Here is a 27,879-nt window from a genome sequence, read left to right on the forward strand (position 1 = left end):
TATGGGTGCTCCCTTGTAGGTAACTATCTGCTTTTCTCTTGCTGCTTTTACGATTCTTTCTTTGTATTTAACCTTCGGCATTTTAATTATGATGTCTTGGTGTGGGCTTCTTTGGATCCCTAGTTTTGGGGAAGTTTTCCAACATTTCTTTAAAAAGCTGTTCAATATCTTGTTTTCCTTCAGGTACGCTGATGAGACAGATATTTTGACCTTTAATAGTGTCCCATAGGCTCCTTAACTTATTTTTATAGTCTTGGCTTCTTTTTTCTTGTCATTCTGATTGAGTGTCCTTGGCTTTCCCATCCTCTAAATATGGCATTTAATCCTTTTCTTTATTCATTTTGTTTATTCCATTTAATATACTTCACATTTCAGATAATGTGTTCTTCATTTCAGATGGTTCTCTTTTATAATTTCTATTTCCATTTTTATGTTTTTTATCTCTTTGTTGAAGTTCTCACTGAATTTATCTACACTTCCCAAAAGTTCATTGAGCATCTTTATAACCAGTGTTTTGAACTCTGCATCTGTTAGATTACTTGACTCCATTATATGGAGTCAAGCAAAGTTCTTAAGTCTCCCAGTCTTATTAGTGTGGATTTGTGAAGTAGGTGTCCAGTGGCACAGTCCTGAGAGGGGTTCAGCTGCAGGCCAAATTTAGCCCAAGCTTCTACCCCTCCGAGGCCACCTGTTAAGATTCAGCAAGCAATCCACAGGTGCTGTACTTAGAGTTGCCTCAAAAAGACACAACAGAAACCGAGGCCAGCTGGCTCCAGTGTGAGTCTAGGTGCTGCTCAGCAAGGAGCACCTGACTCGCTGAGGATATACCTAGATGTGGCTTGGGTGGGGCCATGAGTTGGCGGGGCGGGGTTACAGGGAATCCTCTGGGCTGAGCGACCTCTGTTATCCAGTTTGATGACATCTCAGCTATGGCAGTGCTGTGTCCACACACTAGGACACAGCACTTCTGTACAGAGCAAGTCTCACCTTGGCCCTCACAACAATGTCTCCCTGTAAGTCCCTGGTGCGCCCTGTGCGCAGCCGAATTGGCATTGGTGCTCAGAGCAAGCAAATCCGTCACTGGGAAAGTCTACTCCCGCGGCCCCTTTAAGTGGTGTCTGCCGCTGCCGCTGCTGCAGCTGCAACTGCAGCCTCCATCTCACTCAGCAGTTCCAGACTGGGCAGCCCTGCATCCTTCCCCCGTCCTACCTTCTGCCATTGCAGGGTGAATTCTTGGATTTCTCCGTAGTTGTATGGCTTGTTCATCTAGATCTCAGGCGATTTTTCCTTGCTGTTTGCTCCTTATTTCCATTTCAACTTTGATTTGGTTGCCAGAGGGATGAACAGAGCCTCTATCATCTATGCCATTTTTTTCCCTCTCTCAATTTGTACTTCTTAATCCCCTCCCCTTTTGCACCCACTCTCTACTCCCACCCATCTGGCAACTATCAAAATGTTCTCTGCATCTATGAGTTTCTGTTTTGTTTGTTCATTTCTTTTTTTAAATTCCACATATAAGTGAAATCATATAGTATTTGTCTTTCTCTGACTTATTTCACTTAGCATAATACCTTCTAGGTCCGTCCATGTTGTTGCAGATGGGAATATTTCAATTTTTTTTATGGCTGAGTAATATTCCATTGTATGTATGTACACACACACATATACATATCACTTCTTTATCCATCCTCTATTGATGGACACTTAGGTTGCTTCCATATCTTGCCTGTGGCAAATAATGCTGCAATGAACATATGGATGAATATGTCTTTTCGAATTAGTGTTTTGGGTTTCTTCAGGTAAATACCCAGAAGTGGAAATACTGGGCCCTTCTTTGTCTCTTGTTATAGCCTTTGTTTTATAGCCTATTTCATCTGGTATAAGTATTGCTACCCCAGCTTTTTTATTTGTTTCTATTTTTATGAAATGTTTTTTCATCCTTTTACTTTCAGTCTGTGTGTGTCTTTCGATCTGAAGTGAGTCTCTTATAAGAGCCATGACTTTCTCATATTTTTGTTTATGCTACAGTTTGTAATTGCCTTTCTTTTTCTCTGAGAGAAGAAACCTGACTTTCTCACCATCTCATCAATATCTTCCAGCTTCTTATCTATTCCAGCCTCCGCTAAAGAGGCTCTGAAGCTGGTTTGTTTTGTTTTTTCTTGACATTTTGTAAGTTACTTAATTGGCAAGTGTGTTTTCTCTCAGACTATATCTAAAAATTATAATTTTATTTTTTAAATTATAATTTTTAAGGGAGATTTTAAAAAACGGCATATGAGATAAACAGCATTGTTTTTGAACAAGTACTCCTAGCCCACTTTGCAACTCTATCTTCACCAATTGATTTTTTTCCCCCCTACCATGATGGTAGGGGGCATACTTTTCCCACTCAGGAGCACCAATCAATTTTTATTTTTAGCAGAATCTCAGCAGGAAATCTACACCATTTCCCTAGCTTGACCTGAGAACTTTCTAGAAAAAACACATCCACTGGACTGGTCAGCAGGGGCAAAGAGGCTGGGCTGAATTTGACCCTCTCTAGGCCTCATTGTCCATCTATCTATAAGACAAAGGACTTTCTAAAATTGGATTGTGGATCTTATTCTAAAACTGGGCATGACTTCCAATCTACTAGCAACCTTTTCACCTGGAGCCATTAGCAAAACATGGGCTCTGACACTGGGTCCAGAACCTTTCATCAGAAGGAACTCTGTGTGCAAGAGCAAGACAGGGACCTGGCAATCTGTAACAAGCAGGGACCTATGAGTGTATAACAGATCTCTTCCCTTTTAAATCTACCTGTTGAGGGTCTACTTTATAAATCCCAGCTCAAACGCTCCTTTCAATAAACCCTCCCACACCTAATGAAGATTAATTTTTCATTCTCCCTTGTTACTATATTTGTTTTTATAATCATCAACTGTCTGCTAGTTATGGATCTCTAGTCTCCATTAGGTCATATACCTTTAGGATCTGAGATGTTGTCTTCTCTGCCTTAGAATCCTCAAGAACCCACGATGCTATTTTGCGTTCAGTGTTTGCCAACCTTGAACTGATGACAAGTTCACATAATGAACTGCTTAGAAAGATGCCCTGTGCATCTGGTTCTGCATAGAGACACCACCCTTATGTTTTATGTAAAAAGGGAGTCAATCAGACACACAAACACTTGGCTTTCCTTCATAAAATAGGCCATGTACCATTAGCATTAGCAACTCTTTGATACTTCCCTCAAGACCACTCTAAGGGCTATACCCTTTCCCTGTACCATCAGGTCCTGATGCGGGCCACCACAGGAAAGGCAATCAGAGCAAAGTCAGAAAAAGAACACAGTAAAAAGTGGTGAGTATGTCAACATTACAGTAAAAAGTGGTGTGTCAATATCAAGGTTCTGTCTCTGGAAGATTCTGTGATTCTGAAATTGGCCTGATCTTATCCTAAAGGAACTCACTATGAGAAATGTAAATTGACAAACACAGTCCACTGTTCTGGGCTGTACTATCTGTGCTTGAATCTGTACCAGTAATAGACTCAATGCAAAACTGAGCAAATTGAGTACAGGAGGCAGAGGCTCCAGCTCCAGAATGAGACTAGTTATTATGAGCTTAATAATTTTGGGGGGGCTTCTGAACCAAATCTGTTCTAACTAAACAGAGGCCTTAGATCAAAGTCACTGAAAACATTAGTTACTATTTGCCAAGGGCCAAAATTATCTGTAGAATTGTAGAGAATGGCGACACACACAGTTCCTTCCAAGAATTCACATTTTATGCAAATGAACCATAAAGCATTTTTTTCTCCATCCTTAAAATTATTTCTAGGCTCTGGAGCATGAAATTTATATTAACTTACAGAATCAATATGGAAAGTTATCAGCTTGAAAAATCTATAATCATAATGTATGGTCAAGATCCAGCCATCTGAACTAAAACTCACGTTTGAGCTCAACAAGAACCCTTGCTTCAAAGGATCAGATGAAAGGTACTTGGTAGGCAGCAAAAGCCATATGTAGGAAAGGGGCAAAGCCCCAATTATTGCTATAACTGGGAAGGAGGGCTTGAAGAGGGGCATAAGTAAGAGCTTGTGTTGCATTGCACCTTGGAGAGCTGGGTAAACTTGAGCAAAAACAAGTACATCAGGTTTTATTTCTTACATTCCCTGCTCCTTTTACCTCTCTGGATTTTGATTCCCTGATCCAAAAAAAAAAAAAAAAAAAAAAAAGTGGTGCGTAGTGCAGCTCTCAATGAATGTTTGATGAATGAGTAACTAAATGAATGATCAGCAGAGTTTGACTAGATCTACATTTCACTTGTTGACAGAGTGTCTCATACTAATGGGAAGCCTTGAGCACAGCACTTGGAAGACTCATAATTACCGAGGTCCACTGATCTCACGGGTGAGGTCCCTGAGCAGTGGCCTGGGCAGAGTGTGTACAGGGAGCGGGCCACAGGGAGGGTTGTGGGGTCACAGCCTGTTTAAGTCCCAGCATTTCCAGGGAGCATGGGCCATGAGTTTCATACCTGCCCATGCTCATGAGCCCCGAGAAGGTCAAGCTCGTGGTGACCACGAGGGTAGACTCTGTGACCGAATGGAGGTGATGACATCTTCAAGCACTCCTGTGCTACTGTAATTCCTACCACAGTCTGAGGGGCAGACATCTGTCCCTTAAGAAACATGACCTGAATTTTTAGAGACAGACTTACTCAGGATGTGAGGGTAAAATGACAGGAGGTCTGGATTCCCTTTATATTACTCCAGCAATAACCAAAGAAAAAAGGAGAGAGAAAGGGAGAAAAAGGAAGGGTGGTGGTGGAAAAGAATAAACTGAAAAATGAAGCAAGCACAGCAAAATCTGAACATGTTGAATCTGTTCATTACACTATTCTCTCTACATTTGTGAATGTTTGAACTTTTGATAGTAAACTTTAATTTTAAAAAGATACATAGCAGCTTGTCAAAGTCAACTGTTGCATGACTATAGGAAACCAGCCACAGCGCTTGTGCTCCATTAGCTCAGAGAGGTGCTCTTTGAGTTTCTGGACTCCCGACGTCGGATCTTGTGGTTCCAGGGGTCCTCTGCCTTTGTCCTTCTAACGTGCAAGCAGGGCCTCTGGACCACAGGCGTAAGGAACTGAGCACCTGGACTCCAGACGGGCTGAGGCTTAGCTCTCCTAGGATCCTGCCAGACCCAAAACAGCCTTGGTTGTCTGCATCAGCCTAAACCCGTGAGGCGGAGGCAAAGTCGGAAGTGGCCTGCAGCACACAGCGTGCAGAGCGCATTGCAAAAGTAAGCCGTTCGCTAGCCTTTCCTCCTTCGGATGCACTTTAATGTCAAACAAGCCAGTGTTCCAACAGTCATCATTACTGTGAGTCTCTGGTTTATTTGAGACGCTTAAGAAACCACAGGGCAAACCTGCCTACCTTCTGCAGGCTCTTCTGCCAGCAGCTAGCCTTGTATGTGCCTACACACACACACACACACACACACACACACACGGATGCCTGCAGAAGGACTGAAAAGGAGAGCCCATAGTAATGACTAAAAAAGAAAGGAAAAAAATTCATTATTCATATTCCCTCTTCATATTATCTATGCCCTTCTAGTGAACAATCAGCCATCAAAATGCCAGCTCTGGTGTCCTCCTGGCTGTGGGTGATATGCTGAGCGAATTCTCTTTCTGTCCACTTAGGTCTGCAGAGAAGCTGCGCCAAGTGAGGCTCTGCTCCTCTCGATAATGCTCTTTCCTGGTTACAGCGCAGCTGTCTGGGCCAAGGCTGTGCCCCCCGCCACACGCAAGCCTGCGGACTTCTCAGGGGCTTTTCCTTTACTCTTCTGATGTGCCTTCTGGTGCTGGACCTTTACTATTTTAACTATTAAACGTTATTATAAAAGGGATACATGCTGAAACTTTAAAAAAGCTACCCAAAAAGGTATAAAGTAAAGGTAAAAGTCTTCGCCTCCTGAACCCTTCTCATCTCCAAGAAATGTTTCATGTATGTTATTATGCAGCTATAAATATTTAAATATTCTCTCCTTCCTATTAGTTTTTCTGTTATTAATCCAGAGGACAATGAGGAAAATTCCATAATGTTTATTTATTTAAAAAACTGAAAGTTCTGTGTCAGGAATTTTGGTTTAAAAACAGGAAATGGGGATGTGATGAGCAGCACCGTGATGATAGTTAATAACACCGTGTTGTATATTTTAAAGTTGCTTAGAGAGTAGATCTTAAAAGTTCTCATGACAAGAAAAAAATCTGTAGCTATGTGTGGTGATGGATGTTAACTAGATTTACTGTGGTGATCATTGTGCAATGCATATAAATATTGAATCATTATGTTATACACCTGAAACTAATATAATGTTGTGTGCCAAAAAGAACTCCATTAAAAAATAAAATTAATAAAAAACACAGGAAAGTTCATATTAGATACTCTAAAACATGACTACTATATCTACCTAATTGAGCTGCTAACAAAAGCAGCTTAAAAGCTAAAATGCATCATAGCTAATAAAATTAAGGAACAAAGGCCAGTCTCATTTTTCACTTAAGTTACTCCAGACATGTAATATTTACAATGTGTTTTATAGACTTTGAGACAGCTACAAGTTAAAGCTCAGATTTAAATAAATGCTTGAGCTGTGTAAGCTACCGCTATCTATAATTCAAAGACTGCTTTATAGAGAATGCCCAATTTACTCATTTCAACCACTAAAGAAAAATTCAGCAGAAAAAGTTTGTAGAAATAAATAGAAAAAGAACACAAACTTCTTTTTTACTTTGTGTTTGTATTTGTAAAGGCTGAATTTGTATTTGAATGTATTTGTTTTGCTTTTTTTTGTTTTTTAAGTACATTTCAATAAAGAACCAGAGAAAACAGTGCAACATTTATTATTAAGAGTGGGAGTATAAAGAGGAGTAAGAATAGAATCAGCACATAAATCCTGTCAAAATTCATTCACATATTCTAATCTGACTCACAAAACCTCAGCCTAATCAGACTTGATTTTTCTATACCATGGCAACAGTGTACGTCATTGTTTCTGGAAGAATCAGCAGCTTCAGCCTCCTTTAGCACCTCGATGACAAGGCTTTAGTGACTTCATAAATGTATGCTGCCCAGCTGTCATCCACTTAATGAGATGAGGACTTCCGTTTGATGGAACTGGCCCCAGCAGATGGGCTGTCACCTACTATTAACAGTGGACCATGGGGACTTTCAGAGCTTCGGTTATCGAACAGCCACACAAGTTCTATTGTTCCTATAACACTGCAGCTTAGTGTCTGCTTGAGGACTTGAAAAACATTTGTCCTCTTTTAAGAATGTACCCTTCTGTGCCGAGACAGTTGTTATTTCTCAGTTTAAGGATTTGAAAGGAAACTTTCCAAGCCTCATCTTAATTGGACATAGGCGTTATTACTTTATTATACAGAGATTAGATGAAAATTAACAGTTAATCCAAGTATGGAGTATGGCAAGGAGGGGTCGCAAAAGGAACAGAGGAAGAGAGAATGAACACTTATTGAACTCTGATAAATGCCAGGCACTGTGCCAGGTGTCCTACACCTTGCTATTCAAATGTGGTCTGTGAGCCACAGCGTGGGGATCACTGGGTCAGCTTGTTACAAATGCAGAATATGGAACCCTACCCTAGACCTATGGGATCAGAATCTGCATTGTAAAAAGATCCCTAGGTGATTCTCGTGCACGTTCAAGTGTGAGGAGCACTGCCCTAAGTTACAAAGCTTTATTTAATCCTCATAACAACCCTTTGAAGAAGATATTATTTCCATATTTTATTGATAAGTGCAGTGGTCTGAATGTGTCCTTCCAAAATTCATATGCTGAGACCCTACCCCAAAGACAATAGTATGTGGAGGTGGGGCTTCGGGAGGTGCTTAAGTTATAAGGCTACAGCCCTCGTGGATGGGATTAGTGCCATTATAAAAGAGGCTCCTGAAAGTTCCCTTGCCCCTTCTACCAAGTGAGGACACAGTGAGAGGGCGTCGGCTATTAACCCAGAAAAGTGCCCTCATTTGACCATGTAGCAGCCTGATCTCAGACTTCCAGCCTCCAGAACTATGAGAAGTAAATGTCTGTTGTTTATAAGCCACTTAGTCTGTGGCAATTTGCTACAGCAGCCAGAACAAACTAAGACAATAAAGAACGAAGACAGAAAGTCTCCTTCCTTCCTTCCCCTCCTCCTCGGGGAAAGGATTTGCAGGCAAAGGGGCACTGTCCGAGGGTTCGCAGCTGGCAGATGGCAGAGCCAGCACTCGAGAGCGCATCTGCTGGATCTGAAGCCCATACCCTCGGCTTCCTGAGTAATGCCAGACCCCTCCGGAACAGTGCTGAGTAACCAGCAGCACACTGAAAAGGCGACCTGTTGCATGTATGAAGCTGAGTGACAGGAAAGCAAAGCGCCAGGAAGCCCTGTCATGAGACATTGTGGAAGGTGATCAGACTTGGCATGGACAGGGGATTCAACCTCGCTTTGAGTTACAGAGAGGGCAGAACGGGGCCACTTAGGAGAAGACTACAGCTATTCATTTTGGAAAGAGAGCATTGACTGAAAGTTTTCAAACAAGGGTGGATGACTTTATGTCTTTCTGGGCCATTAGTAAAATTCCTGTTTCAAGAGGGAGACTGGACTACTAAAGCCACTTCCTAGACTAGACTAGGTTCTCTCATTTTCCATGCACAGTACTGGGCATTCCCTTAGATGTGTCAGTCATGATGCATGCTGTGCCCAGCAGGGGAGTCCACCTCCCACGCCCCACTGAGTGGACAGCTGTGAGAAACCATGTTCTTTGCTGCCACAGCCACTCATTTGGCTATAGGTGATTGGACCAGAGGATAAGGAGGGACGGACGAGCTGGGCCAATGAAACCCTTACTTCCTGGAACATGAACTGAGAAACAGGCAATGAATCCAAATTCATTCTGAAAACTAATAGGTAGCAGAGGTCATGAAAGGCCAAGAACAAATCAATGTTATGAATAAACACGTTACCAGGGAGTAGAGCACATTAGTTTGCAAGGGCTGCCAGAAAAAAGAACCAAAACTGTGTGGCTTAAAGCCACAAACATTTATTATCATCCAGTTGTGGAGGCTGGACATCCAGACCCAAGGTGTGAGCAGGGTTGCTTCCTTCTGAGAGAGAACCTGTTCCAGGCCCCTCGTTTGGCTTCTGGTGGTTCGATGGCAATCTCTGGCGTTCCTCATAGAAGCATCACCCTGATATCTGCCTTCACTGTCACATGGAATACGTGTGTGTGTCTTTGTGTCCACGTTTCCCCGCTTTATAGGGACAGCAGTTCTACTCGATGAGGGCCCACCATATTGGCCTCATTTGAACTTAATTACTTCAGTAAAGACCTGTCTCTAATACGTATTGGGGGTTAAGTAGACCAACATAGTTTTAGTTTTTTTTTTTTTTTTGGTGGGGGATATACTGGCCTCAGCTCATAACATGCATCAGTAGATGTATGGGATTAAAAAAAAAAAAAAAAAAAACAAAAAAAGCTCCTTAAACAAGTAGCAGCAAGAGAAGCAGGCCCAGAGAGGAGCCAGGAGGAGGTAAAGTCATCTCAGAGCAGAACTGTCTCTGATTCAAAACCAGCTTCCAATCCAACTCCACGAGGCCCAGTTAGAGCTCCGCTTCTGCTGGGTTCCCGTGAGCTGCCATGTCCCCCGGTATACGTGTATGTGTATCTGCCTGTCACCTAAGTTAGTCTGAGGAAATGAGTCTGAGGTTCTTGCTCCAAAGAGCTTCACTAACAGGTTTTACACCAAACACATCATTGTCTTTAGAAGATTGTATCCTAAAGACAAAATTGGCAATCTACATTGCCTTCTCCTTGTCTTCCAAAAGTAATAAACATGTATTCAAACCGAACAGCGACTTTTAAAAGAAGTGTACTATGCACATAAAATCTTGAATAACACAAAGGCTTCTTTGAATCTCTTCCACAAAGTGGTTGTGATTTGGGGCCACTGTTATGAACAAGGGGGAAACACATTCTCCCTAAATGAGTGGAAAGCCAACTCTAGCCAACTTGCTTTTCAGCCGGCTAATGGAGCTGATGGTCCTAAAACATCTGAGATCTTAGGATGAAATCAGCTTTGTAAATAAATTCTGCAGCCAGGCAGTGCATCTCTGAAGATGCAAAAATGGAACAGTAGGAGTCTTTGTCCCCAAGGGACTCGAAGCCTCCCAAGAAAGGCAGTAACGCCCCCACACCCTCAAAAAAACTTGGGAAACATTGTGATAGAGAATTTACAAAGAGCTGGGGGAGTACTGAAAATAACGATTAAACAGAAAGTTGTGATGAAAAGTGCCTTGGGCCGTCAGACACGGTTTTTCCCAGGGTACGTGAATGCAGTGGGGTTTCTGGGTGCGTGTGTGTGCGTGTGCACCCAGAATGTATAAAATGCCCTTCTCTCACAAGTAACTAATCATTCTAAAGACATGGGATAAACATGGATGGACCTAGAGGGTATCGTGCTGAGTGGAGTAAGTCAGACAAAGAAAGACAAATGCCATATGATTTCACTTATATGTGGAATCTAAAGAACAAAATAAACAAACAAACAGAAACAAACTCATAGATACAGAGAACATTTTGATGGTTGCCAGATGGGAAGGAGGCTGGGAGACTGGGTAAAAAAAGGGAAGAGATTAAGAAGTAAAAATTAGTAGTTAAAAAATAGTCATGGGATGTAAAATACAGCATAGGGAATAAAGTCAATAACATTTTAATAACTACTATGTATAGCGTCAGATGGGTATTAGATTTATCAGTGTGATCACTTTGTAAGTTATGTAAATGTCTAATCACTTTGTGTACACCTGAAACTAATATAATATTGTAAGTCGACTGTAATTGAAAAATAAAAAAATTGTGTAAAAAAGAATGTTTGAAAACTTAAGATATCCACTACAAGAATCAAAAATAAAATACACATTTTAGAAAGACAAAAGCAAATAGTAGAAAGCAAAACACTGAAAAAAAAAAAAGACTTGGGATAAACAAGCTTACATCTTTTGCCCAATTCTCTTCTTTTGTATTATTTTTAAAATTGTTTTTTTCTGCCTTGGTTGAAATATAAACAGAATTCTGTTTTGATGTCTTTAGATTGCTACTTTTTTATCTTTGACAGTTACAGGTAGATGGGATAAAACTTTTCAGAGTCAGATATTCTGGAGAGAGAAGTCAGGAAACAACAGAAGGACAGAGAAAAGCTGGTGGAGACAAGAAGGTCAAGGATACACAGAAAAGCTTTGAAGGTAGAAAGTGAATGGAGAAGAACAGCTATGTGATCAACTCATCTCAGAAATGCCCTCAGTCCCTGGGAAACTGGGATGGTTGGTCACCTAGTATGGAGACCAAGAGGTGGCATAGCGAGGGTGTGGAGAGGCACGCACAGCCCAAGACACCCTCTGCATTTGGAGGGAGAGTTGTGATGCTCGTACCTCTGGATCCCTCTCATTAAGGAGGTGCCCACCCACTCAATGAAGCTGCCCAAAGCATTGAAACTGCCAAAGCTCTTCCAACCATGGGGCCACCAAACCTGCAATGCCATTACTTTGCTGGAGTCCTGGCTGGCATCATTAAGCTTCCTCAAGATAGACTGTGAGGTACAAAGTCATTCTTAGGGCCTTGGCCATTGCCAGCAGGTTGGGTCTTGGTTATGGAGTTCCCTAGCCCCAGTGATCAGGGTCGTGGTGATGGTGGTGCAGTAGCATCACAGCCTAGGACCTCTTTGGCCACAGCAACCTGCAAGGTAGTGGCAGCAACTGCACAAACCTTACTAGGAATGCAGGGTACAAGAGAAGGGGAGCCACTGGCTGCCTGTACTACTCACAGGAGAACCTAAGGGATGGGGCTTGGGGGCTGATGACATATTTGTAACCTCATAAGTGTCTGAAACTGAGCATGTGCTTCTTGTTCTGCCTTTTGACTATGTCAACGTCAATATCCTCCATTGTGATATTATACTATAGTTTGGCAAGATGTTACCACTGGAGAAACTGGGTAAAATGTACATAGGATCTATCTAGTCTCTCTCTGCAGGTGAATCTACAATTATCTCAAAATAAAAAATTTAATTTAAAAATGGGCAAAAAGATTTGAACACATTTCCCAGTAAAAGATATACGAATGGCAAATACATACATGAAAAGATATCTAACATTATTAGACATCATGGAAATGCCAATTGAAACTAGAATGTTTTGGTCATACACATCTATTAGAATGACTAAAAGAAAACAACAACAATAACAACAACAAAAACAATACTAAGTGTTACAGACTGAATGTGTCCCCCCCACCACCCCAGCAAATGCATCGGTTAAAGACCTAACTCCCAATGTGATGGTATTTAGAGGTGGGGCCTATGGGAGGTAATTAAGTTTAGATGTAGTCTTAAGGGTAGGGCCCCATGACGGGATTAGTGTCCTTATAAGAAGAGGAAGAGAAACCAGGGCTCTCTCTCAGACCTCTGGGGACATAGCAAGTAGGCAACTGTCTGTACCCCAGCAGAGGACCGTCACTAGAACATGACCATTCTGTCACCCTGAACTTGGATTTCCCAGCCTCCAGAACGTGAGAAATAAATGCCTGTTGTTTAAGCCACCCAGGCTATGGTATTTTTGTTATAGCAGCAGGAGCTGACTAAGACCCTAAGTGCTGGTAAGGATTTAGAGCAACTGGAACTCTCAAGTATTATTGATAGGAATGGAAAATGGTAGACCACTCTGGAAAAATAGTTTGGCAGTTCCTACTCTAGTTAAAGAATCCCACTCCTAGGCATTTACTCAGGATAAATAAAAACTTAGGTCTACACAAAGACTTGTAAGCAGATACTGATAGCACTATTTATAACAGTCAAAAACTGGAAACAACCCAAATGTTCATTAGCTGGTAAATGGATACATACATATATTGGGATAATATTCAGTAAATTATGCTAAATAAAAGTCTACATCCCATAGGATTTCATTTGTGTAAAATTCTAGGAACAGCAAAACTTTAATGACAAGAAACCAGATCAGTTTTTACTAGTGCCAGAGGTCAGGGTTGAGATCATTTCAAAGGGGCATGAGAAAACTTGTTAAAAAAATGATGGAAATGTTCTATACTGTGATTGTGATGGTGGTTACACAACTCTATACAATTACAAAATTCATTACACAACTCTATACAATTACAAAGTTCATCAAAAATTGTATGTAAATTACAACTCAATAAAGCTGAAGTGGGGAAAAGAGAATTTAGAAAAGTGTCTGGTTATTATTGATATATCCCAATTGCTCCCACATGCAGCAATAATAATTAGTTAGAATACAAAGAAAAAATATCTCATGGTAGCAATATAAAATATTTTTGAAGTAAATTTTAAGAGACTGTAGCAGAAGATTTAAACAAGTTGAGATCTACTCAGTTCTTGGAAGACTCAGTATTGTAAAGATATTATTTAATCTCAAATAAATCTATAAATTTAAGAAAATACAAAATTTAAATACCAAGTTTTAGAACTTGGTAAAATGAATCTAAAGTTTATTGGAAGGATATGATACATTTTAAAGAGTTTGAAAAAGAGCAGTAAGTTCGCCCTCTCATATATTAAAATGCACTATAATGCTTAAATAATAATAAACAGTGTGGACAGACTGAAACCAAAAGTTTCATAAAACAGAACTACATTTAAAAATTCCCCAAATGTATCTATGCATGAAAAATATGAGAAAGGTAGAATTTCAAATAAGTAGAGAAAGAATGGATTAGTCAACAAATGAAGTGGAGATACTTTCTTGGCCAAAAATGTGAGTAAATGATTTGTACTAACATATGAATACCTCTTCCAGACCAATGAGGGAAAGATGAAGAGCCCCATGGAAAAACAGGCTACAGCAGATGAACTCAGATCCGAGACCCGGATTCCCATCCCCAAGCTTGGCACAGCACAGCAGAGCTGCCATCCCTCAGGAACACATGAGGTTTAGTCAAAGAGGGAGGGAATCAGCTGGCATCAGGATGGGGCAGAGATGAGATACTCCTTGTTTTCCTGGGAAACATGCAAGTTTCTTGGCTTCTCATGAAACCCTACAAAAGAGGGAAGACCCCTAATAGCTACAGTTGAATTTATTTCCCACTCCTAGGCAGGATAGATGCTTGCTAATTCAATTCATTTTACTTTTGTTGAACTTTATTAAGCTACACTTGACAAATAAAATTCTAACATATTTGAAGTATATGACATGATGATTTGATATATGTATACATTGTGAAAGGATTCCCATCACTGAATTAATTGACATATCCATCACCTCACATATTTACTTAAAAAAAAAACTGTTTGATAAATTAAAAAGAGAGCTATTTCTCACATGACACATTTGTGGTATAAAACTCATATCTCCTTAGACATACTTTTTGACCCAGAATCTCAGTTTTGAAATTTGTCCTATAGAAATAGAAATCTATCTATCTATCTCTATCTATCTATCTATCTATCTATCTATCTATCTATCTATCTATCTATCTATATCTATACACACACACACACACACATATTTGTTTTTAGTGGGAAAAGAAATTAGAAATAATCTGAAGTTGCTCGGTTGGTTAAATTACGGTATATCCATGCTATGGAATAATATGCAACTATTAAGAAAAAGGATATCTTGGCCTGGGTCCCCCAGAAAGTATTACCCTATGTTCTACTTTTCTGGGGACTGCCATCCTGGGGAAGCAGCAATGGAGCTGGGGATATGGGAATGAGATGGAGGAGGAGGAGGAATCAGATGAGGCTGCATTACTGAGCTTAATAACTTAGTAACACCGCTCAGTAACAAGCTGAGATCTCAATGTTGAAGTTTTCCAGAGATTGTATGAACTACTGTTTCTCTGGGGAGTCCCCCTTGGGGGAGGAGAGAAAATGATTTTATCTCATGGCTCCCAAATATCACCGTCAAAGGTTCATCTAGTGGACAGGTATGCGGGAGCCGAGTGGCTATGGACAATCTCACACCTGAGTGGCATCCTAGAGTCGTGGGGCAGCAGGTGAGAGCCGTCTGGTTGGGCCAAAAGGAAGTTGGAATTGTTCACTGTAGTGGTGGCAGGAGCAGAGTTTATTATGAAGGGTTAGACGAGTTTAAGAAGACCTGAGGGGTACCAAAGTCATATCTGATATGGTATTGATACCCAGCACTGGATGGGTGTGAGGAAGTAGCTGATGGGAATATAAGTAGGTACTATCTTTCTGAAGTCTTTGAAAACTGGCTTCCCTTAGAGCCACTGATTCTATTTTCAGGATTTATCCTGGATCAATAATTAGACAAATGCATAGAGAGCATTCTATATAATTGTCAGCAACTGGAAAGAGCCTGTAAGTCCAATAATTAGAGACTGGTTAAATAGATCACACATAAAGTATAATGGAATCCTATGCAGTTATTTAAAATATGAGGTAGTTCAAAACATATGAAAAGATGCTCGACATTGCTAGCTATTAGAGAAATGCACATCAAAACCACAATGAAATTCCATCTCACACCTGTTAGAATAGCTATAATCAACAGGACAAGTAATAACAAATACTGGAGAGGACGCAGGAAAAAGGAACCCTCATACACTGCTAGTGGGACTGCAAACTGATACACTTACTATGGAAAATAGTATGGAGGTTCCTCAGAAAACAAAGAATTGATCTACCATATGATCCAGCAATCCCTCTACTGGGTATTTACTCCAAAGACTTGAAAACTCATATTTGAAAAGATATTTGCACACCGATGTTCATAGCAGCATTATTCACAGTGGCCAGGGTATGGAAGCAACCAAAGTGTCCTACAATAGATGATTGGCTAAAGAAGCTGTGATACATACATACAATGGAATATTACTCAGCCATAAGAAGAGATAAAATACTGTCATTTGTGACAACATTGATGGACCTTGGGATAATCATGCCAAGTGAAATAAGCCAGACAGAAAAAGTTGAAAATCACATGATATCAGTTATATGTGGGATATAAACCTAAAAGCAACAAATGAACAGAACAAAGAGACTCGGGGACATGGACAATGGCCTAGTGGTTACCAGAGGGAGGGGCAGGGGAGGAAGGGAGAGGTAGATGGGGTCCAGGGGGTCAAATATAGACAGGTTGGGAAAGGATGAAGTGGGTAAAGGGGATCAAACATATGGTAGCTGAAGGAAACTGGACTTTGGGTGGGAATCGCACGATAGAATATATAGTGTCAAATTATAACGTACACCTGAAAATTATATAATTGTATTAACCAGTGTTACTCCAATAAACTTAATAAAAAATAAATAAAATTTTAAAAAAATAAAAAGAAATGGAGGTGGTAAGATAAAAAAATATGAGGTAGTTCAATAAATACTGATATGATGGTCACTGAGTATAGCTGAATGAAAACAACAAAGAATGAAGAGTATGATCCCATTTTTGTAGAAAGAACTTTGGACATATACTTTCATAAAAATTCTGGAAGACTATTCTTAAGAATACTAACAATAATTATCTCTGGGTAAATTTATCTTTTTCTTCCTTATGAGTATGTAAATGTTAAACATTTTGCAATGATCATAGGAATATACAATTTAAACAAATTTTATTTTAAAAGACTGATAATAGAAAAGGAACACTGACATTTTACATATCTAAGTAATTTGAAGCTTGAAATGTAAATGACTCATAACTACCATAAATTACAAGTATAAAATGATTCTTCTATTCGTCAATATTAACGAATACCGGAGAATAGCTCCTACAAACCAGGTACCATGCCAGGTACTGAGATAGTTACAAATAGTGTTAAGTGTTATAAGGAAAAAAATAAGATATTTCCATACAATAGCCTTTTCATTTCAAAGGAAATTAAAAAAACTTTAGTAGTGTTAAAATTTTTTGAAGTATTTACATACTTCCTCTGTATACAAAAGATTTTAGGCCAATTATATCAAAAACATCCAATAAAATGGTGAAACATACTTAAGAACTTTTAAATATTAATTATTAAAAAAATGTAAAAATGAGTCAAAATCCAGATCAGGAGCCAATAAAAACACAGACTATTTGTAGACTACCTTTTGTTGTTATTATAGAGCTTAATGTGGTTCTGAGCTTCCAAGTAGTCAAAGTGAAAAGGGAGAAACATATCATTCTTGCTGTCAGAGAGGAATAAACCAATTTTTTAGGAGAAACTAAGTTTCTCCTAGCACTCATCTGCAAAAGAAACATCTCATTTGGGTTTTACCTTGAGAATGTCATTAGTAATCATTATTCTTCATATGAAATAATAAGAGAAAAACTCTTGGCCATTCCACAAGCTCTGAGAGGACAGGGCCATCCATTTTGTCTGTATCTTGCCCAGTGCCTGATGCCCAAATAAGCTCTCAACTATCTGTGAAAATGAGGAACAACAGAAAAAAGTATGTCATTCTGAAATATGGCCACATAGACAGCCATCCCTATTGCTGTGTGAAATGTCTTGCTCATGCTATTAGAGAACAGACTGACTTTTGGTCTGCAGAAGTACAAAGGCTGCCCACAGTGGGTCATTACAGGCGCTATTCCTTGGGCTTTCAATTTGGCACCATTTCCAAGCTTGTATTAGTCAGGGTTCTCCAGAGACACAGAACCAATACCAAATATACCTATACATCTACCTATATCTATACATGTGTATAGATATACATGTATATATGTGTGTATACATATCTATATCTATCTCTCTTTCTATCATTAGTCAAGAAATTTATCATAAGGAATTGGCTTATGTGATTATGGATGCTGACAAGTCCCATGATCTACAAGGTGAGTCTACAAGCTGGAGACTCAAGGGAGCTGATGATGTAGTTCTAGCCTGAGTCCAGAGGCCTGAGGACTGGGAGACCCAATGGTGTAGATCTAGTTTAAAGGCCAGCAAGCTTGGGACTCAGGAAAAGTTATTGTTTCAATTCAAGTCTAAAGGCAGGAAAAAGCCGATGTTCTAGTTAGGAAGGTAGTCGGGCTGGAGGAATTCTTGCTTAGCGAAGGGAAAGTCAGCCTTTTGTTCTGTTCAGGCCTTCGACTGATTGGATGAGGCCCACCCACGAAGGACAATCTGCTTTACTCAGTCTACCAATTTAAATGTTAACCTCATCCAGAAACACTCATGCAGAAATGCCCAGAATCATATTTGAAAAAATATCTGGGCATCCCATGGCCCAGTCAAGTTGACACACAAAATTAACCATCATGAAGCTTTACCATTAATACACAGCTAAACCAACCGTGATTCACCAGGATGCCAAATAGCATGAGAAGTATAAATTCACTTACCAGAGAGGCTATCTATATCAGAGCAAAACTGATGAAGAAGACAATGCCAAAAAAAGAAAGGGAAAACAGGAGACAGTTGCAGACTGTGAATTAAGAGGCAACTTCAGACCTAATAATAAAGCAAGTTGTAGGAGGAAGAAATTTTTAGAAAGTCACAAGATCAGAGGCTGAAGCTATTGTAGTGGAAGGTGAGGAACAGATGGTGATGTTGAATGGAAAGGGCAACGTCCAAAATACACAAATTAGTAGAGACGTAAGCAGCCACTGGGTCTTGAGATTTCTTAAAGGACTACGCATGGGTATTAAGGTGGAACGGAGAGACGACTGAAGCCCAGGTTTTCCCTTTCCACTGTCCTTCATCCTGAAGAATAAGCCTACATCATGCTCCACAGCAATGGAAGTGTGGAAGTGACTAGTCAGAGGGGTTTGATCAGAGCATTAAGTGGTAGATTCAGGCAGATTCTTCTCTGCCAGCAGTCAATTCACATGGCCAGCCACAGTGCCAGACAGCAAGTGCCACACAACACATTTCTATGTACCTTCACTCTTCTCCTTGATCATCCTGCTCACAAACACACTCAGACCTTCTCATATTACACAAAACCCCATGTCCTTTGCCTGCTCTTGTGATGTCTCTTGAACTCTCCTTCCTCCCAGCACCAAAACTCTTGAAGGTCTTGTATATGTTGCCCCTGCTTCATCTTACCCAATCTGCTAAACCCTAACCTTTAGTTTCTGGAGCCTCCATTCAAACAATACCACTCTTACCAAGGACTTCCTAATTGCTGGACCCAGAAACTCTGGCTCAGCCTTCAAGTTTTTTTAATGGTGTTGCAGCAGCTCACAGTGATCTTGAAATTCCCTTCCTTGACCTGGCAGTATCCTGCTGATTGGTCTTGCCCACTTTCTCTTGTTCCTGTCTCTTCCTCTTCCTGATTGATCAATACAGACATTTTTAAAACATTCTGCTCTCATTCCTCAGCCTTTTCACCTTTCGATTCTCCCTTGGTCAAAAAAGCCACTCATTCCCAGGGCTTCCTGCTGTTTCCTCAAATGCAGTAAAAAGCTTCCAACTCTCTCTGTTCTGCCCTGACTCTCTCTTCAGCCTATCTTACATTTTTAATTGTCTTCTGGCCATTTCCTGTCAACTACACACCAGAACCCCAGATTCGCTGGGGTGATTATATCTAAAAGGTAACTTTCCTGCTTTATTAACATTATCGACATTACTCACATCAGCCAGATTCTAAACTCCAAGATCATCTCTACCCCCACGTATAAGCAGTCACTTTGATTTATGCTATTCTCCCCTAGAAAGTCTCTCGTATTAGCTTTCCTCCCCATTTTAACTTTCATCACCACCTTAGCTCAGCTCTTTATCTCACTCCTAAAATACTGCAGTTGCTTTTAGCTGATCTTGCTGCTTTTAACTATCCTTTCCAGTGCACCGTGAACCATATTGGAAGAGAATTCTCCATGAACATCTCCCATTCCTGCACTGTCTGGGGTCTCTGAGCATAGGCATTTATACCAACTTAAGAATATTTATATGAGGAGACAGTCCAGGGTAGTAAAGCTTAGAGACTGCTCCCTCCTAAGATGTTCCACAGTAATAAAAGTAAAGACCTTGCCTCCTCTTTCCCAGAGAAGAACTGTTTACATTCCTGAGTAAAGATAAAGTCTTGCTCCAGAGAGAAGTACAAGCAGGTCACCAGCAGCCATTTAAGAGGGGAGCCTAATTTGAGGGTTCATCTCCTCTAATGTACCCACTGCATATGCAGGTAACATCTGGTCCTCACTGCATTGCCCTGTGGGACTCAAGGAATCGACCAGGCTGACTTGTTAAGTTGTAAACAATCTCAGACCCTCCACAGTTCTTGATTTAACACACTACCACCAAATACTCTTCCGAAAGATCTGTTTTGGCCATGCTACTTGCCAATGGCATCCTACTACAAAATAAAATTCCAAGTCTTTTCAGCTCCCTTACCAGCCCGTCCCCCAACTTATTCCCTAGGTACACCCTGTGCTCTAAGCAACCTGGACTTCAAGACGTTTCCTAAACAGAGGAATACACATCTGCTTTCATGCTCTGAACATGCCTAGAATGCTATACTTAGATCACAGATGAGGAAAAACTCATGAAGCATCAGTGCACAAAACACTCATAACAACCTCTGAGGAATGGTGAACCACACCACTGATGTCTTTACCCATGTTGTCACAGCTCCTACCAGGTGCACTGGTGAGAAATTGGCCTGCCCTCACTCTCAGCCTAACCAACTGACCCGAAGCCCAGTGCTGCAGCCGCAGGTAACCACATTCTGGTTGGACACCAGGGAGCTGAACTACTTCTGAGAAGGCTTGGCTTGGAATTCTGTCCAACAGGGAAGCTCTGCATTTGATGGCGGCCAATAATTCTAACATCACCTCTCATTTGAGAAGTGAAGTTCACAGGGGTGAAGAGAGGCAGCCCAGGTTCCAGTGTGAACAAGTGAGTTGTGGTTTCAGTCCTCCACCAGGATTTATATCCTAGTCTTAGCTCAGGCCACACATTTCTGGGTCTTCTTGCAATAAACTCCCAAGCAAAAGATAACACGGGCCTGCATTTTTCTTGCAGGCCTCAACTGCTTAATTCAAGTGCCCGTCTCACCGATCTCTAGGATATGTGTACAAAGATGCTGGTTGAAGCATTGTGTGTAAATAGCAAAATAAAAACATGCCCATTAATATGGGCTGGTTAAATTATCGTTTTTCATCATCAATTGTAAGATATACCCTAATTTCAGAGACACAAAATATCAATAAAATGGTCCATAGTGGTTATATCATTGATTGTTTTAATACGTGAAAAAAATGTGCATTTTAGAATTAAAGAACTAAGGCATGGCACATCATAAAGTAGAACATTTTGTAGCTGGGGCAGGTAAGTGGCACAAGATAGGGCTGGGTAGGTGACATTTCCTTTGGAATGGGGTGGAGGGGGGAGGTGAAGAGTCGGGCAATGATTCCACACATCTGGCTATACCTCTCAAGGTGGCACAAATGGAGATGTGTGTGGTGTTACCTGTTAACAGTTTGTGCTTGAAAAGTAGACTTAATTTTAAAGTAAGTGGTGGACATATGGGTACGTGTTTTAGTATTTTTTTTGTATGCCTAAAATATGTTATAAAACATTCTTCTTTAAGTGGGCCTAGCAACCTTTTTTTACTGCGCCTGTTTTTAGGGAGACTTGTGTCCGACAGCTTAGAAATCAATTCTATATGTAAAGGAGGTGAGGGAAATACCGTCTCTTATCCACATGTTGACTATTACGAAAAAAGGAATTTCATCATTCCAGCAACATCTAGTATGTGCACATATTCAGCTGACAAACATAGAGACTTGGATGATCATTGAAAACTTTGCTTTCTTTTTCTTTCTCAATACTGAAGAATTTGTCTTCACATTAACCATAGGTTTGCCTAGATTTAAGCAAGGTCAAATTTGCAGAGAAGATATTTTGGCATAGTTAAAAATAACTTTAAGAATGTGTGTGCATGGGGGAGGAGGTATTTCAATAGAATTTCCTTAAATACAACCCTCCAGGCCGGCCATTTATAAAGTGAGTTGAATTTTTAGGGACACGTTTCCTAAAGCCTGGCGTGATAACGACAGTGCAAGCTTTGAAGGCAGACTAAACTAAGTCAGAATCTGATGGCTGTGTGGCATCGTAAAGTCACCTAACTTTGCAGGGTCTGTTTTCTTCTCTGTAAAATGGTGACAATAATAATTAACTTACGAGATGTTATAAAGATGGGAAATTTAAACACAGTACTATGCCTGGCACACACCCATCACCCAGTAAGTGGCGATTACTATTATGGCACGCGGGTTTTTGGTTTTGGTACAGGCCCTCGGACTTTGCGCAGCGCGCCCCATCACCTTTCCCTGCTCTCACTCAAAAGCTCTCTCTCAATTATTTTCAGTTCAACATTTATGTGCAGGTTACAAAGTCATGTAAATCAAGACCCTGAGTAGCTTACACTCTAACATAACACAGGACAGAAATCACTGATTCAAAACTCAGGGGTTTTTTTTCTTGTTGTTTTGCTGTTTTTAATTTGGTAAAGGTATCGGCTAAGGAATGTGCGCTCTCTTTTTACAGACTTGGGAACTCGGAGAGGTGCAGTATCCCGCCAAAGGCCTCGAGCACCGCGGCCTCGGGGTGCTTCCTGGGTCTCCGCAGACCTCCCACCCCATGGCACTCGCTGGGACGTAGGAGGGTAGGGTCCCAGGAGAGGCGCCGTCCGCTCGCGTTTTCGGGGCCCGCGGCGCCAGCACTTACCAGTGCGAAGTGCACCAGGGCGTCGTAGCAGAGCCAGGCGAGCGCCCCGCGGTCCGCCGCCCCCCGCCCGCGGCCCAGGCTCAGGCCCATCGCGCAGCCCACGACCAGCAGCGCGGCGCACAGCAGCAGCGAGCCACGCGCCGCGGCCCCCAGCTCCAGCCACGCGTCCATGCTTCCGGCTCCCCACTCCCGCGACTGGCACAGCGAGCCGCACGGGAGAGCAGGCGGAGAAAGCGGGGCGGGGCTTTCAGGCAGGGGCGGGGCTTCCAGGCAGGGGCGGGGCCGGGCAGAATCTACCCTTCCCGCGCGTCCAGGTCCCCCAGCCGAGCTGGAGGTCTTCTGATGAGTCAGGTTCCTGCTCGCGATCTCGCTTAACTGCCTGGACCAAACCTGTTCCTAGATAAACCGAAAGGACTGGTAATAGGGCCACACCTTTTGATGCAGTTTGATTTTTAACAAGGTTTAAAACCTTAATCCGTAAAGTGAAGTCCAAATGGTAGAAATTTTGCCCGTAGACTGAGGAGAATTTTAGGAACCAAAGGTTCTAATTAGGCCCGTGCAAGTGTTGCAGAAGAAACGAGGGCGTTTTCAGTCACCAGCAGACTTTTTGTGGCTTACTCTGACCCTATTTCTTATAAATCCAGGAAAGCAGCAAACGTACAGGGCGAGAAGCAATAAGTCAAATCGGCTTGGCAGTAGATGCTTTTATCTGCCTTATCTTATGTCACAACAACTCTAGGAGGTCAGTATGTATTTTCCTTTTAAAAATGTGAAAACAGGCTCAGACAGGCGGAGGACAGAATCCATGAGTGGGTGTTCCCAAGGCTTTTGCCTTTGACCTTGCACTCTGATGTTTTAACAGGCAACTATAGCTCTCCCTTAATGAAATGCCACTTTAGCCCAATCATGTTAACCTTTCTATTTTCTTTTGCTAGCAACTTATTTGCTTTTAACGCTCTCCATTTTCTCTTCCTTAGGCCTCTGTTACTTAAAAGACAGCACTGGAGAAAAAAGTCAAAGTTAAAGAAGACTGTTACCCTTATCGACCAAGCCTGTGTTCTCAATTTTGGGTAGCCAGATAAATATAGGATGCCCAGATAAATTTGAATTTCAGATTAAAAAACAAATAAATTTTAAAATATTTACTTATTCTAAAGTATCATCAGGGTACTTAGGCTAAAAAAAAATTATTCGTTGTTTTAAAATGTGGTATATACAATGGAATATTATTTAGCCATGAAAAGGAATAAAATTCTGACACATGCTATAGCATGGAAGTACCTTGAGGACATTATGCTAGTGAATAAGCCAGTCGCAAAAAAGACAAATACCATATGATTTCACTTATATTAGGTATCTAAAGTAGTGATATTCCTAAAGACAGAAAATAGAATGGTGGTTGCCAGTGGCCTGAGGGAAGAAGAAAAGGGGAGTTGCTTAGTAGCTGTACAGTTTCGATTTTGCAAGATGAAAAAGTTCTGGAGTGTTGCTGCAATGTGAATATACTTAACATACTGCACCGTACATACACTTAAAACGGTTAAGATGGTAACTTTTATGTTATGTATATTTAAAAAAATGATTCCTGGCACTGAACACAAGTTTAATAACTTTCTCCTTTAGTTACTCCCTGTATTATTTTTTATATAGCAGCTAACACCAGATGAAATTATTTATTTATATATTTATTGCTATTGTCTTGCCACTAGAATATAAGCTCCACAAGGCCAGGGGTTGTGTCTGGCTTGTTTTTTGCTGTGTCTCTTGCTCCTGTCAGAGTTTGGTATAGACTAGTTGCTCAGTTAAATAACGGCCGACTGAAGGAATGAATATGGCCAGTCCTGCTACCTACACTTTGGATTCTCTTCTGTTACTTAGAAAACTGATGATCTACAACTCTACTCTTGTATATTCAACATCTTTCTCAACTGGATATCCCCCACCAACTTCCCCACATCACCCTTTAGTGACTACTCTGCCCTCCTCTCCTTCAGAGCAAAACAAAACCTAAGAAATGAATTAGATTCACTGTGTTCTTATTCTGCCCCTGCTCCTCCATCCTTCCCACTTTAGTTTTCACCCTCTTTACTGCAGTGATACAGCTCTTAGGTGACCAGTGACCTCCACATCACTAACCAGAAGGACATTTTCTGTCCTTATCTTACTTGACCCCTCAACAACCTCGCTGGGCACTGAAATCTTTTTCCTCGGTTTTCTAAGAAAACACAGGGCTTTTTTCCTACCTCTCTTAGCAATACCTGTTTCCTTTGCCACCTCATCCTCCACTACGTGCCCTGTGAAATGCTGGGAACTCCACAGCTCAGTCCTAAACCCTGTTCTCCCTCCAAATGCCGGACCCAGGCAGCCTCAGCCTCATCCCGTGTTAATAAACCACCAAAAATAGTCCAAGAGATTCAAATGTCTAGCTTGGCCCTCTCTTTTGAGCTCCAGACCGGTATTTCCAACTGCCCTACTTGACAGTCATTTGTATATTTCAACACAGCCAAACTACACTCATCACCCTCTACTTCCTATGTCTGAGTCTCTTCCAGTGTTCTCTATCTTGTTACTTCCATTTATGTTACTGTAATCCAGCAACACAGAAATCATCCTTGATACTTGCCTCTCCCCAAACTCCAGATCTAAGACGTTACCAATTCCTATTTTAGTTGCCAAATATCTCTTGATCCCATCTACTTCATGGACCAAGCTGTTCCATCACCATCTCGTCCCTCAGTGCTTAATCTCACTAATGCGGTTTCTACACATCACTAAACCCAAAGTACATTTCCTGCCCTTACCAGCCAGTGATTGTTCCTGAACACAATTCTTCTATCATCACTCTTGTTTAATGATAATGATTTACCATTACTCTTAGAATACTAAAATCTTTTATGTGACTTACCAGGCTATGGGGTCTGGCCCCCATCTCTTTAACCCCTCCCTTGCCCCTAGTAATCCTCTTCATTATGTTTGCTCTAGTTATACTTGCTCTTTTACTTCCTTGAACTCCTCGTGGTGCTTCTTACATGGACTTTGTACATACTTTCCTCTGCCAGAAAGAATTTCCAGTGAATCTGTCCAATTGAGTCCTGCTTTTTCCTTATCACCATCACCTGCGCAATTCTGGGAACACTAATTTCTCCCTGCCTGATAACAGACACTTTGGAGTTACTGAGAGGGCTGAGTTGGTGCTGCTCAAGTGCTCACACAGGTGTCTGGCACTTAGTCAAGCTCATTGCCCGCGATTATTACCTTCCTAACTAGGTCAATCACCTCCATTTTACATCATTGTATACCTCTTTTTTCCTAATGTGTCATAACTTTTACTTTTATTCCTGCATGTGTGTGTGTGTGTGTGTGTGTGTGTAAAGCAACTTGCACCCTATCACAGTACCTGGCATGGGATATACTGCTCCAGAAATACTTGAATGTTTCTAAAGGCTTAGTCAAAAATCTTATTTATAAAATACTGAAGACATGGAAAGAATACAATCATTAAAACAATCTGATGTTATTGTGAAGAAAACTGGGCTGAAATCAATATGACATTTATAAATTCTATATTTGGGTCTGAGGGTCTAAATGCCCAACTACTGGTTCAAAGAGAACTGATGACAAAGGGTGCTGAGGCTGTAAACTGACCACAAATCTAATTATGATGAAACGTAAAATAAATGAAACAATCTCCTCCACATTAGTAGGATTAAGTTCCAGATAATGGAATGTTCCCATTCTACTGTACCCAGAAACTTAGTCACATCACACACTATTCTTGGAATCCTTGGAGTGCATGAAGCTGACGGGAACCAGGTCCATAAAAGACTTTCTAATTAAGATGGTCAACATGCATGGGTTTAACGCTGAGGAAGGGAGCTGATAAAAAGGATCCATCTCTTCTGCTATCTGGGAAAAACAAAACATCTATTCTGATTCTAGGTTAATTTATAATGATGGTCATTTAAGAGCAGCGGCTTTTGTTCAGTATTAAGAAAAGACTTGGCAACAACTAAAGCTGTTCAACAAAGTAGGACAGTCTCCCCTGGAGTGAGCGCCTCATCATTTGACTAGTACTCCTGCAGGAATATTTTCATAAAATGGCCTGCCTCAAAAATCTGATCTTATCTTTAAAATGTTATGCGAAATGTGTCCTTTACGCTCTGACACTTAGGCTTGTATTACCATAAAACTGTTTTACTTACCATTAAGTGAAACCGCTATCCTAGTCTCACGGATTCACACATTGCTTGGCACAAAGGACCCATTTATCTCTGAGTACCACAATTTAAAAAAATTACTTAAGAAAGCGGAGGGCAGTTTGTTAGGGCAGGGAAGAGGGCCGTTTGTAGAAGAAATTCCCTGCGGAGAACACAGCCTTTATGGTATGGTATAGCTACGGTATGCCATAGTTTCCCTGCTTTTAATCATTTTTAATAAACTAAATTTTCTGATGGGGCCAATCTCTCAGGATGCTTCAAAGAAGTGTTTTTCAAAGTATGCTGTGAATTTTCTGGTTCAACTCCAGCTTTCCCAGAGAACTTAAAAATCTCCAACTTAAAATGTTTGAAAAACACTGCTCCAGGGCAGCGTTGAAGGTTGTGGGCAATCAATACACTTGATAGCCTTACACACCTTGTCAGTAGCCACAGGATAAATTTAAGAGGGTAACTAGTTACTCCATATTCCCATTTTATCCTAAGTGCTTTGCAATAGATGGGGCTCAGTACTCCTGGGAGTTCCCCCAGACGGGTGATTTGGGAAATGTGGTTAGGTCTGGCTCTGATTTCTCCTAAAACTCAAATGAAGAAAAGGCACATTTTTGTCTCCATCTTCTGAATCTGAGGAAAGCCTGGAACTGTTCGCACGTCAAGAAGGCTTGATTTAGCCAGCGGTCCCCAGCCTTTTTGGCACCAGGGACTGGTGTTCCTCTGAGAATCTAATACCCAATGATCTGAGGTGGAGCTGAGGCGGTGATGCCAGTGCTGGGAAATAGCTGCAAATACAGATGAAGCTTCACTCCCTCGCCCGCCACTCACCTCCTGCTGTGCAGCCTGGTTCCTAACAGGCCACGGACAGCTGCTGGTCTGCGGCTCAGGGTCAGGGACCCCTGACTTAGGCTGTCTCATTTGAGTGGAGAAGTTTTCTACAGGAATTGGTGTAGGCCAACAGTTCACACTGGGAGCAATTTTGG

At 41.1% G+C, this 27,879-nt stretch overlaps 1 protein-coding gene across 1 annotated transcript in view; it reads right to left on the minus strand.

Annotated features, from left to right (window-relative positions):
• Nucleotides 1-22,911, minus strand: part of EBPL (EBP like) — a 33,325-nt gene extending 10,414 nt beyond the window's left edge. Inside the window, exon 1 of the mRNA XM_039839389.1 lies at nt 22,689-22,911. Within this exon, the coding sequence (XP_039695323.1) occupies nt 22,689-22,859 (171 nt within the window). The 5' untranslated portion in view covers nt 22,860-22,911. The remainder of the gene's footprint in view (nt 1-22,688) is intronic.
• Nucleotides 22,912-27,879: the final 4,968 nt, after the last annotated feature.

The sequence above is a fragment of the Pteropus medius genome, unplaced genomic scaffold (assembly GCF_902729225.1).
Source record: "Pteropus medius unplaced genomic scaffold, Ma_sr-lr_union100, whole genome shotgun sequence".
Classification (NCBI taxonomy): domain Eukaryota; kingdom Metazoa; phylum Chordata; class Mammalia; order Chiroptera; family Pteropodidae; genus Pteropus; species Pteropus medius.